Below are 13,585 nucleotides of genomic sequence, written 5' to 3'. Positions count from 1 at the left end.
TTTCCGAAAGAAGCCGAACGTCGGTGCGCAGGCGCAGTATAGAGCCGCACCGACGTTCGGCTTCTTTCGGCTACGAGTGACGCGATGGATGCGACCGTCGGAAGCCTCTCGGAAGAATGTCAATCAAGAAGGAACGCCCGCTCCCGAAGACCCATACCCGGAAGCGACGGAAGAAGATGCAGCTCGAAAACGGGTAAGTACTGCTCATATTTTAATATAAATAGCCGATTCCCCTAGACCGAACGAGCAGGAAGCTAAGGGGAGATTTTTTTTTTTTTTTTAAATGGGTGAACTCCCGCTTTAAGTTATTATTGGTTAGTCAGGTTTTCGGGTTTTGGAATTTTCAGACTTTCGTTCTTATTTTTGGATTTTCGTTCTTTTAAATTTTCGTTGTTATTTTCGGATTTTCTAATTTCGGAATTTTGAATTTCCAAATTTTCTAATTTTCGAATATTTGAATTTACGAATTTTCGAATATTCAAACTTTTTCGAATTTTGAAGTATTCTAATTTAAACGAGTTTTCGTTAATTCGGATATTTCCAATGGCAACTGGTTTTCTTCACCTGTTTTTATGAGATACACTTTCGTTTCATTAACCACTTTAGGACTGCCGCACCACGATATACGTCGGCAGAATGGCACAGCTGGGCACATGGGCATATATATATGTCCCCTTTAAGAGCCCAGTCGTAGGTCGCCAGTGCCCCGCCGCTGGCGCGCTCGCAACGCGGCCCAAAGCCCCGCGATCGGGTCACAGGAGCTGAAGAACGGGGAGAGGTGTGTGTAAACAAACCTTCCCCGTTCTTCTCCGTAGCAATGTCAGTGATCGTCTGTTCCCTGATATAGGGAACGACGATCACTGACGTCACACGTCCAGCCCTGCCCCCCTACAGTTAGAAACACACAAGGGATCACACTTAACCCCTACAGCGCCCCCTAGTGGTTAACCCCTTCACTGCAATTGTTATTTTCACAGTAATCAGTGCATTCTTATAGCACTTTTCGCTGTGAAATATGACAATGGACCCAAAAATGTGTCAAAATTGTCCGATGTGACCGCCATAATGTCGCTGTCATTAAAAAAAAACGCTGATCGCCGCCATTAGTAGTAAAAAACGAATTATTAATAAAAATGCAATAAACTTTTCCCATATTTTGTAGACGCTATAACTTTGCGCAAACCAATCAAACGCTTATTGTGATTTTTTTTTACCAAAGATAGGTAGAAGAATACGTATCGGCCTAAACTGAGGAAAACAAATGTTTTTTTATATCTTTTTTTGTGGATATTTATTATAGGAAAAATAAAAAAATATTGCATTTTTTTCAAAATTGTCACTCTATTTTTGTTTATAGTGCAAAAAAAAAACGCAGAGGTGATCAAATACCACCAGAAGAAAGCTCTATTTGTGGGGAAAAAAGGACGCCAATTTTGTTTGGGAGCCACGTCGCACGACCGCGCAATTTTCAGTTAAAGCGACGCAGTGCCGAATCGCAAAAGAGGGGCCAGGTCCTTAACCTGCATTTTGGTCCGGGTCTTAAGTGGTTAATAGATCACACTATACTGTCTGCAGAGTTTCCCTGAAGAAGGAGCTATTTGCCTCTGAAACACGTTGGATACTCATATGTGATCTCTGCATGTGTAGCAAACAATACGTTTATTTTTTTGTATCAACTTTATTATGTGAATTTTTTTATGTAACTTCCAAATTACTTTTTATGGACCTAAAATAAAATGTATACATTTTTGAGATAACACTACTTTTTGAACCTTTAAAGTCCCATCCAATGGGGGGGAATAACCTTTGGTAGCTTGAAGTGTCAATATTTATCCCTACGAACTTGCCCGTCTAAGTTGCGAAGGCGTAACGTAAATAGGATACGTTACGCCCGCGCAACTATATGCCGCTGTACGAGAATCTGGCCCTAAGACTGGGATGCCATTAAAGTTCATGTGCGTGTAAAGGCCGGCGTCCCAATACTTTTAGTAATATAGGGCCAGATTCTCGCACAGCGGCGTATAGTTGCGCGGGAATAACGTATCCTATTTACGTTACGCCTCCGCAACTTAGACGGGCAAGTGCTGTATTCTCAAAGCACTTGCTCCGTAAGTTGCGGAGGTGTAGCGTAAATCGGCCGGCGTAAGCCCGCCTAATTCAAATGTGGGATAGGGGGGCGTGTTTTATGTTAATGTTATGTGACCCAATGTGATTGACGTTTTTCACGAACGGCGCATGCGCCGTCCCTGGACATATCCCAGTGTGCATTGCTCCAAATACGCCGCAAGGACGTATTGGTTTCGACGTGAGCGTAAATTACGTCCAGCCCCATTCACGGACGACTTACGCAAACAACGTAACATTTTCACATTTCGTCGGGGAACAACGGCCATACTTAACATTGGTGCGCCGCACTTACGCCACCATATAGCAGGGGTAACTTTACGTCGGGAAAAGCCTAACGTAAACGGCGTAACTTTACTGCGTCGGCCGGGCGTAAGTTCGTGAATTCACGTATCTAGCTGATTTACATATTTCGACGCGTAAATCAGCGTACACGCCCCAAGCGGCCAGCGTAAATTTGCAGTTACGATCCGACGGCGTAAGAGACTTACGCCTGTCGGATCTAAGGGAAATCTATGCGTAACTGATTCTAAGAATCAGGCGCATAGATATGACGGCGCAACTCAGAGATACGACGGCGTATCTGGAGATACGCCGTCGTATCTCCACTGAGAATCTGGCCCTAAGACTGGGATGCCATTAAAGTTCATGTGCGTGTAAAGGCAGGCGTCCCAATACTTTTGGTAATAAAGTGTATATTGTAGTTTGAACCCAAACAGAAGAACCCACAACAGTTGACCAGCGGGACTAGACTGGGTAGAACGGCCCTTCAGTGTTGCTACACAACGGGGTTGGATTCTCGCTGACATACTCACCAGGCATTGGTTACAGCTGCGTCCAGTTACAAAGCGCTTACAGAAGCAGTCTCCGCTAATGGAATCACACTGGGTGCCGGCAGTAACGGTTCCTCTTGGGTCACACTGGCATCCTGCCAATACATCAACCAATCAGTGAGCAGCAAATTACCCCAACAATGGCAACAATGGGTACAGTGGCGACAATTAAAGGGCACAGTGGTGACAATTGGCACAGTGGCGACAATTGAGGGGTACAGTGGCTGCGTTTGATAGCATGGCACAGTGGTGACAATTGATGGCACAATGGCTGGGTTTGATGGCATGGCACAGTGGCTGGGTTTGATGGCATAGCACAGTGGCTGCGTTTGATGGCATGGCACAGTGACTGCGTTTGATGGCATGGCACAGTGACTGCGTTTGATGGCATGGCACAGTGACTGCGTTTGATGGCATGGCACAGTGGTGCGAATTGATGGTATAGTGACTGCATTTGATGACATGGCACAGTGGTGACAATTGATGGCACAGTGGCTGCGTTTGATGGCATGGCACAGTGGTGACAATTGATGGCACAGTGGCTGCGTTTGATTGCATGGCACAGTGGTGACAATTGATGGCACAGTGGCTGCGTTTGATGGCATGGCACAGTGGCTGCGTTTGATGGCATGGCACAGTGGTGACAATTGATGGCACAGTGGCTGCGTTTGATGGCATAGCACAGTGGCTGCGTTTGATGGCATAGCACAGTGACTGCATTTGATGACATGGCACAGTGGTGACAATTGATGGCACAGTGGCTGCGTTTGATGGCATGGCACAGTGGTGACAATTGATGGCACAGTGGCTGCGTTTGATTGCATGGCACAGTGGTGACAATTGATGGCACAGTGGCTGCGTTTGATGGCATAGCAGAGTGGCTGCGTTTGATGGCATAGCACAGTGACTGTGTTTGATGGCATGGCACAGTGGTGACAATTGATGGCACAGTGGCTGCGTTTGATGGCATGGCACAGTGGCTGTGTTTAATGGCATGGCACAGTGGTGACAATTGATGGCACAGTGGCTGCATTTGATGGGCACAGTGAGTCTGCAATATTTTTCTTTTTTTTTTTTTTCGTTTGCGCCCCCCCAAAAATGTTGAGCACCAGCCGCCACTGATCATTTGTCTGATGTAACTGGCACATTCAATAAAGATCTTTGTGGAGGGTATTTGGTAAATTCTGATAAAGACTGCCCGCTGTGATTATATCTTCTTATACAGGCCAGGCATAGAGGTCTCAGCGAGGGATAAATCACTAATACAACACTTGGAGTCAGAATAACCTCTGTGAAATAACTAAGAATATTTGAATTCGATGATAATTGTATCTCTTTAATAATAAAAACTCTTACTTCTGCATCCTTGGAAGTTCCCAGTGCTGAGGCCAAAAAATCCAGACTTGCATCTGTCGCATCGGGGACCTTCAACAAAGTCTTTGCACCGGCACTGTCCGGCGATGAGACCCAAAATCAGATCGTCCTGAGCGTCGCACAGTCCGCCGTTAAGAGAGCCGTCTGGGTCGCAGTCACAGGCTGTAGAAAACCAATCAGAATACTGTCATCTATCATAAAAAGGTCACATCTCAGCAACAACTCGGTTCCACCACCTCTGGCTCAGACCCTTGGGGGGGGGGGGGAGAACCTGCTCACCACAGTTACTTGTAAACACAGAAGTCCGGTTTCTGTCTGTGACCCCCCTCAACTCTGCACCCTGTGTGTAACACCCCTCAACTCTGCACTCTGTGTGTAACACCCCTCAACTCTGCACTCTGTGTGTAACACCCCTCAACTCTGCACTCTGTGTGTAACACCCCTCAACTCTGCACCCTGTGTGTAACCCCCTCAACTCTGCACTCTGTGTGTAACCCCCCTCAACTCTACACTCTGTGTGTGTAACCCCCCCTCAACTCTGCACTCTATGTGTAACCCCTCAACTCTGCACCCTGTGTGTAACACCCCTCAACTCTGCACTCTGTGTGTAACACCCCTCAACTCTGCACTCTGTGTGTAACACCCCTCAACTCTGCACTCTGTGTGTAACACCCCTCAACTCTGCACCCTGTGTGTAACCCCCTCAACTCTGCACTCTGTGTGTAACCCCCCTCAACTCTACACTCTGTGTGTGTAACCCCCCCTCAACTCTGCACTCTATGTGTAACCCCCTCAACTCTGCACCCTGTGTGTAACTCCCCTCAACTCTGCACTCTGTATGTAACCCCCCCTCAACTCTACACTCTATGTGTAACCCCCCTCAACTCTACACTCTATGTGTAACCCCCCTCAACTCTGCACCCTGTGTGTAACCCCCCCTCAACTCTGCACTCTGTGTGTAACTCCCCTCAACTCTGCACCCTGTGTGTAACTCCCCTCAACTCTGCACCCTGTGTGTAACCCCCCCTCAACTCTGCACCCTGTGTGTAACCCCCCCTCAACTCTGCACCCTGTGTGTAACCCCCCCCTCAACTCTACACTCTGTGTGTGTAACCCCCCCAACTCTGCACTCTGTGTGTAACCCCTCTCAACTCTGCACCGTGTGTGTAACCCCCCTCAACTCTGCACCCTGTGTAACCCCCCTCAACTCTGCACCCTGTGTGTAACCCCCCCTCAACTCTGCACTCTGTGTGTAACCCCCCCTCAACTCTGCACTCTATGTGTAACCCCCCTCAACTCTACACTCTGTGTGTAACCCCCCTCATCTCTGCACTGTGTGTGTAACCCCCCTCAACTCTGCACTCTGTGTGTAACCCCCCTCAACTCTGCACCCTGTGTGTAACTCCCCTCAACTCTGCACTCTGTATGTAACCCCCCCCTCAACTCTACACTCTATGTGTAACCCCCCTCAACTCTGCACCCTGTGTGTAACCCCCCCTCAACTCTGCACTCTGTGTGTAACTCCCCTCAACTCTGCACCCTGTGTGTAACTCCCCTCAACTCTGCACCCTGTGTGTAACCCCCCTCAACTCTGCACCCTGTGTGTAACCCCCCCCTCAACTCTGCACCCTGTGTGTAACCCCCCCTCAACTCTGCACTCTATGTGTAACCCCCCTCAACTCTGCACCCTGTGTGTAACCCCCCCTCAACTCTACACTCTGTGTGTGTAACCCCCCCAACTCTGCACTCTGTGTGTAACCCCTCTCAACTCTGCACCCTGTGTGTAACCCCCCTCAACTCTGCACCCTGTGTAACCCCCCTCAACTCTGCACCCTGTGTGTAACCCCCCTCAACTCTGCACTCTATGTGTAACCCCCCTCAACTCTACACTCTGTGTGTAACCCCCCTCATCTCTGCACTCTGTGTGTAACCCCCCTCAACTCTGCACTCTGTGTGTAACCCCCCTCAACTCTGCACTCTGTGTGTAACCCCCCTCAACTCTGCACTCTGTGTGTAACCCCCCTAAACTCTGCACTCTGTGTGTAACCCCCTCAACTCTACACTCTGTGTGTAACCCCCCTCAACTCTGCACTCTGTATGTAATGCAATCTTGGTATTTAATGCCCCTTTAAGACCCTCCTACTGTTTGTGAAATTTGACTGACCACACCCACTATTTGTGTCTGGTACCTTTACACATGTTGCTATCCCGGATGTCCTTGGTGGGGTCTTTGTAGTAGAAAGGTTTGCACAGCTCACAGTTTCGCCCCATTGTATTGTGCTGGCAGTCATCGCAAACGCCTCCGCTCGTGTTCCTGGTGGACAGGTACACCGCCATGTCGAAGTGACACTTTTTGGAATGGTTGTTGCAATTGCACTCTGAAAAGAAGATAGTGTTAGGAACTCTGCAAAGTGCCGTCTTATTCTTTATTGGAGGAAGTAGAAGAACATTAAAAAAAAAAATTGTGCATTTTCTTGAACGTTTTGGTGTGTTACCGGCACAATTTATTTGACTTTGCTGCCTTAAAGAGGAACTGCAGTCCGCTCACATAATCTGTAATAAAAACATCTTTGCCATTCTGAAGCTTCCCTCCAACTACTTTACATATTATTTTATATATACTGGGCCAGATTCTCGTAGATCCCGCGTTGGCGTAGTGTAAGCCATTTACACTACGCCACCGCAACTTACTGGAGCAAGTGCCGTATTCCCCAAGCACTTGCTCTGTAATTTGCGGCGGCGTAGTGTAAATGGCCCGGCGTATGGCCGCGTAATTCAAAGGGGGCGGCTTGTATTCAAATTAAGCGCGCCCCCGCGCTGATTGAACTGCGCATGCGCCGGGCTGAAAAACAGCCCAGTGCGCATGCTCCAAACTCACGACGGAAAACGTCAATGACGCCGACGTGAGCGTCATTGACGTAAAGTCGTATTCAAGAACGACTTACGAAAACGACGTAACCGACGGAAAATGCCGACGCGGACCCGGCGCCATACTTAACATGGCATACGGCGGACTGGCGTAAGGTTACCCCTCATATAGCAGGGGTAACCTTACGCTTACGGAAACGACGTACGCGACGCAAATTCGTTCGGGAATCGGCGTATCAGGCTCATTTGCATAAACAAATGAGAACTGAACGTAAACGCCACCTAGCGGTCGGCGTCGCATTACATCTAAGATCCGACCGTGTAAGTGACTTACACCTGTCGGATCTTGGCCGTATCTATGCGAAAATGATTCTAGGAATCACTCGCATAGATACCCGGGCTCAGAAACAGAGATACGACGGTGTTTCCTGAGATACTCCATCGTAACTCTGCTGAGAATCTGGCCCACTGTGATTCTGTACTTGCCAAATATGCTGTAGAAATCTCCCTCCACTGAGTCTGGCTGCGGCCATTTTAACTGTGGGCAGCTGAAGCTTCTGCCTGTTCACTTCCTGGATTAACGCAGACACACGCCTCCAGCTCTGCAGCTCTCATTGGCCCTCTTATGACCAGTGTTAATTTTGGCAGCAAATTCCGATTTAGTTTTAGTCTTAGGACTAAAATGGCATTCCATTTTGCTTGGGGCCCCCAAATTCCTTCAAACGGCCCTGGTGGCCAGTCTTAGGATAAAATTAGATTTCATCTTCCACTGATCAGTTAACTACAACCGGATTGGTGACGAATCTGATGATGGGTCTCTGCACTTTATTGAGACTTCTTGTCAAAAGTATTGGATAAGGTTAAGTGTTCTCTACCAGTTGTCTGAGCTCCAGACTTACTTTTACAAGCATTTGTGCTGCGTCCTTCAGCTGGTCTCCAGGGAAGGTCATTGAAGAAACTGTCACACTGCTCACAGTTCAGCCCCTTGGTGTTGTGTTTGCACACACATCTGCCATGAACCTGAAATCCAGAAGATCCAAGAATGTCACTACTTTGACACCAAACATGACAAGACTTGCACCTGTTTTGTTAACTAACTTAGCCAAGAGACCACACTGACCACAACGCTGAAGCAGAGGTGTAACAAGAACCTTCATGGCCCCGATGCAAGAAATCATGAAGGGCCCTTCTTACTGAGCTTGGGGACCTTCCCACTGATCCCAGGGCCCTTTCCTCCATTGTGGTGCCCTTTATTACAGTCCCACAGCAGTACCCTTTCACATGTTCTGCAGTGGGCCCCCTTCCCGCTGTCTTGTCCCCCCCCCACAGTGGCGGAATGCCAGGGCCTGGTCCCAAGTGTGACCCTGGAAGTTCCACAACTGCTCTGAAGGTACTGGGTGTGAAAGAAGAAGTCCAATACACAGCATATAAAGTTCAGTTTTATTCAGACTCTTATATCATACAAACCCAACAGGTTTCGGGGGTTCAAAGTGTCCCTTTACAATAGGGCTTAGTACTGTAGAACAAAGTGTGCACTCCAGGGGCATATCTACTGGAGAGCGAAAAAGGCTTTTGACATTTTTCAGGGGGGGGGGCGCCAACCCCAGGCAGAAGGGACCAGTGGTGTCGCTACAGGGGGGCAATTTTCCCTGTGTGCCCCCCCCCCCCCAGGGGTCGACTGTATCGGGCGGGCTTAGCTGGGCTCAGGCAGTCTCGGCTGGGTTCAGGTGGGGGGCGGTCTAGTCTTGGCTGGGCTCGGGTGTGGGGGTGGTCTAGGGCCGGATTTAGCATTGGGCTTGACTGGGCTCCCACCCAATAGGGGGCCCCTTCTGTTTATTTTTTTCAATAATATGCCAGTCATTTAACCACTTCATTACTGGGCACTTAAACCCCCTTCGTGCCCAGACCAATTCTCAGCTTTCAGCGCTGACGCATTTTGAATGACAATTGCGCGGTCATACAACACTGTACCCAAATTATATTTTTTTCATTTTTTTTCCCACAAATAGAGCTTTCTTTTGGTGGTATTTGATCATCTCTGCGATTTTTATTTTTTGCGCTATAAACAGAAAAAGACCGAAAATTTTGAAAAAAAACACAATATTTTTTACTTTTTGTTATAATAATATCCCATTTTTTTTTTTTTTATATATTTTTCCTCAGTATAGGCCGATACGTATTCTTCTACATATTTTTGTTAAAAAAAATCACAATAATCATATATTGATTGGTTTGCGCAAAAGTTATAGCGCCTACAAAATTGGGCATAGATTTATGATTTTTTTTTTATTTTTTACTAGTAATGGCGGCGATCTGCGTTTTTTTTTGTCAGGCCTGTAATATTGCGACTGACATATCGGACATTTTTGACATAATTTTGGGACCATTCACATTTATACAGCGATCAGTGCTATAAAAATGCACTAATTACTGTATAAATGTGACTGGCAGTGAAGAGGGTTAACACTAGGGGGTGAGGAATTGGTTAAATGTATTCCCTGGGTGTGTTCTAACTGTGTGGGGGGAGGGGACTGACTGGGGGAGGTGACCGATGCTGTGTCCCTATGTACAAGGGGAGTGCTGCCTGCCGATGCCAGGAGCCTCAGGGCGGGGTACTGCTGTCCTTGGACTCCTTTGTGATGTGTGACTTCCATCAGATCATCTACTATACGGAAAGGTGAGCAAATAGAAAGCACTACAGGAGACTTTTCTATTCCCTATAAGGGCCATAAATTACTGGAGAGTCATGTCCGCAGTCTTTAACCATCTCCTGCATCATGTCCACAGTCTCTGACCATCTTCTGTATCATTTCCACAGTATCTGACCAACTCCTGTATAATGCCTGCAGTCTCTGACCAACTCTTGAGGTGGAAATCTAATATTAAGAGGTTGAGCCTAAAGAGGAATGGGAATGGGTGGGGTTTACAGATGAAGGGGTGGAACTTAAACAGGAAGGGGTGGGACAAATTTAGATGGGGGGGGGGGGGGGGACACAAATTTTGCCTAGGGTAGCATAAAATCAAAATACTGGACTGATATAACTGGAAGGCTCCTAAAGAATTGGATGGCTCTAACAATAATTGTCCCACCGTAGTCATTTTTTATTTCTTTTTACAGACACAAAAATGAGGAGAGTAGAATTGCTTACCATGCCCTCACCATCCCTGGAGACTCCATGGATTGGCGCACACTCAGAGGCATGACCATAACAGAAGCAGTTTCCTCTGACCACCAGCTCATAGAGCGCATAGTAATACTTCTCTCTGACCTCCTGGCGGGAATCGAGGAGGTTATCGCCCAACGTGTGCAGTCTGGTGAAATTAATCCTCAGGTTGGTAATTTTGAGAAGACCTGAAATGAAAGAAGAGGCATTATCAGAACAGAGGGTGACCATGATATGACTCAGAATCCAGAAACATCAGTGCAACACTGGATAAAAGATGCAAGGGTCTGTCAGGAGTCCAGAAACTCATTGACCCTTTGTACACACACACTAATTACAAGCAAACAGATCACAGGTGAGGATGGTTACCTTTAATAGCCCTTCAGGCTGGGTTCAAACTGGTACGACACGACAGTCCTACTAATTTGGATCCGACTTTGCCCTGCGACTTGAAGTCCGACTTCAATGAACAGGGATCCGACTTTAAACCCCGACAATACCAGGCACTGTGTCTGGTATAAATCTTAAGGGGGAACTCCACGCCAAATAAAAAAAAAAAAAGCATGGGTTCCCCCTCTAAGAGCATACCAGGCCCTTCGGTCTGGTGTGGATTTTAAGGGGAACCCCCTACGCTGGAAAAACGACATGGGGGTTCCCCCCAAATCCATACTAGACCCTTATTCAAACACGCAGCCTGGCCGGTCAGGAAAGGGGTGGGGACGAGCGAGCGCCCCCCCTCCTCAACCGTACCAGGCCGCATGCCCCCAACATGGGAGGTGGGTGCTTTGGGGTGCCCACCCCAAAGCACCTTGTCCCATGTTGATGAGGAAAAGGGCCTCTTCCCGACAACCCTGGCCGTTGGTTGTCAGGGTCTGCGGGCGGGGGGCTTATCGGAATCTTGGAGCCTCCTTTAATAAGGGGGCCCCCAGATCCGGGCCCCCCACCCTATGTGAATGAGTATGGGGTACATCGTACCCCTACCCATTCACCTGGAAAAAAATGTCAAAAATAAAACACACTACACAGGTTTTTAAAGTAATTTATTAGGACACTCTGGGGGTTTCTTTCAACTTCTCCGCTCTCTCCGGCCTCTTCTCCACACTCTCCGGTTCTTCTCTCGCTGTCCGTTGCCTTCTGCCGGGTTCTTCTGCTAGCTCTTCTCCGCCGTCTTCCCTCTGCTCTTCTTCCGATGTTGACGCAGCGCTCTCTCCCTCTGTAATGCCATGTGCGTGGTGTGCAACGACTTATATTGGCATGGGGCGGGGTCACCGGGTGATGTCATTCGGAGACCCCGTCCCTTATGACGTCATCGTCCCATCATGTTCTGGCGGTGATGTCATAAGGGGCGGGGTCACGCATACTAGCTCATTATGAAATACGTGCCTTGGATCAAAGCTGTTGCAGCGGTCCCCGTACACCGGCCAAACCCGGAGCTACTTCCAGGTTTGCGGGCTCTGGTGCAGTGATTGGCCGGAGTTTCGCAATGACGTCACTCCCGTACATGCGTGTGGGAGGCGCTGGTCACAGCACAAGCCCTTTAGAAACGACACGATCGAGCTGTTTCTTCAGTGCGCATGCGCCGATGACGTCGGTGCAAGTGTTTTTGGTAAATGTCTCCTAAACCGTGCAGGTTATTTAAAGTTATTTAAAGTAGGTACAAGTGGTGTAGGAGGGTTTACAACCACATTAAAAGTTCCCTTCACTGGAACTAAGAGCCCAACCCCTGAAAAAAAAAACACACTGTAATCCCCCCTCCACCAAATGATTTGGACCAGTGCACAAAGCAAGGTCCTTAAAGACATGGATAAGTGAGTTTGGGGTGGAGGAACTTGACTGGCCTGCACAGAGTCCTGACCTCAACCAGATAGAACACCTTTGGGATGAATTTGAGCGCAGACTGCGAGCCAGGCCTTCTCATCAAACATCAGTGCCTCACCTCACAAATGTGCTTCTGGAAGAATGGTCAAACATTCCCATAGACACACTCCTAAACCTTGTGGACAGCCTTCCCAGAAGAGTTGAAGCTGTTATAGCTGCAAAGGGCGGGGCCAACTCAATGTTGAACCCTACGGACTAAGACGCCATTAAAGTTCATGTGTGTGTAAAGGCAGGCGTCCCAATACTTTTGACAATTTTGGGGTTGATTCACTAAGACTTACGACGGGCGTATCAGTAGATACGCCGTCGTAAGTCCGAATCCCCGCCGTCGTATATTTAAGCGTATTCTCAAACTGAGATACGCTTAAATATTGCTAAGATACGACCGGCGTAAGTCTCCTACGCCGTTGTATCTTAACTGCATATTTACGCTGTCCGCTAGGGGTGTGTACGCTGATTTACGCCTAGAATATGTAAATCAGCTAGATACGCCTATTCACGAACGTACGCCCGGCCATCGCTTTTTCCGGCGTAAAGATAAACCACCAAAAACATGGCGCAGCCAATGTTAAGTATGGACGTCGGAACCGCGTCAAATTTTTCACATTTTAAGTTGTTTGCGTAACTCGTCCGTGAATGGGGCTGGCCGTTATTTACGTTCACGTCGAAAGCATGACAATTTGCCAACGTCATTTGGAGCATGCGCACTGGGATACGTCCACGGACGGCGCACGGGCCGTTCGTTAAAAACGTAAAATACGCGGGGTCACTAGTATTTTACATAGAACACGCCCCCAACCAGCCTATTTTGAATTAGGCGGGCTTACGCCGGCCCAGTTACACTGCGCCGCCGTAAGTTTCAGCGCAAGTTTTGTGAATACAGGACCTGCGGCTCAAACTTAGGGCGGCGTAGTGTATCTGAGATACGCTACGCCGGCCAAAATCTACGTGAATCTAGCCCATAGTGTATACAGGGTATATATATAATTTTTTTCAGCTGTGTTTTTAAAAGGCTAATGTAAAGAATCTGCCCCTGTGTGACACACTTGTTGCCGGGGGTCTGCGAGGGTGATACTTCCACCCAGTAAACCAGCTGGGACATGTCCCAGTAATTTGCTTTCTCCACTCCACACAAGGCTGGTGGCTGGACTGGAGCCAAGAGCAACACCCAGTATCATCGGTTAAACAAGGAGTCTGCCATGTATGGCAATAGAGCAAAGCCCAAAACACTGAGCTAAATCAGTAACAGCCTCAGACATCTTTACAGGGGCTCAGAAATAAACTCCCTGCATTTAGAAACGAAGCAGACACATCTTATAAGTGTCGGAAAATAGCCCAGGAATG

At 48.0% G+C, this 13,585-nt stretch overlaps 1 protein-coding gene across 1 annotated transcript in view; it reads right to left on the bottom strand.

Annotated features, from left to right (window-relative positions):
* LAMB2 (laminin subunit beta 2) overlaps positions 1-13,585 on the bottom strand; it is a 145,820-nt gene that overhangs the window by 66,188 nt on the left and 66,047 nt on the right. The window contains exons 8-12 of the mRNA XM_040358908.1: positions 10,349-10,551; positions 8,099-8,219; positions 6,521-6,709; positions 4,314-4,493; positions 2,940-3,052 (exon numbers count right to left, since the gene is read on the bottom strand). Of these exons, the coding sequence (XP_040214842.1) occupies positions 2,940-3,052; positions 4,314-4,493; positions 6,521-6,709; positions 8,099-8,219; positions 10,349-10,551 (806 nt within the window). The remainder of the gene's footprint in view (positions 1-2,939; positions 3,053-4,313; positions 4,494-6,520; positions 6,710-8,098; positions 8,220-10,348; positions 10,552-13,585) is intronic.

The sequence above is a fragment of the Rana temporaria genome, chromosome 7 (assembly GCF_905171775.1).
Source record: "Rana temporaria chromosome 7, aRanTem1.1, whole genome shotgun sequence".
In the NCBI taxonomy this organism is placed as follows: Eukaryota; Metazoa; Chordata; class Amphibia; order Anura; family Ranidae; genus Rana; species Rana temporaria.
Note: the sequence above shows the minus strand (reverse complement) of the source record. Positions and strands in the feature narration are given on the sequence as shown.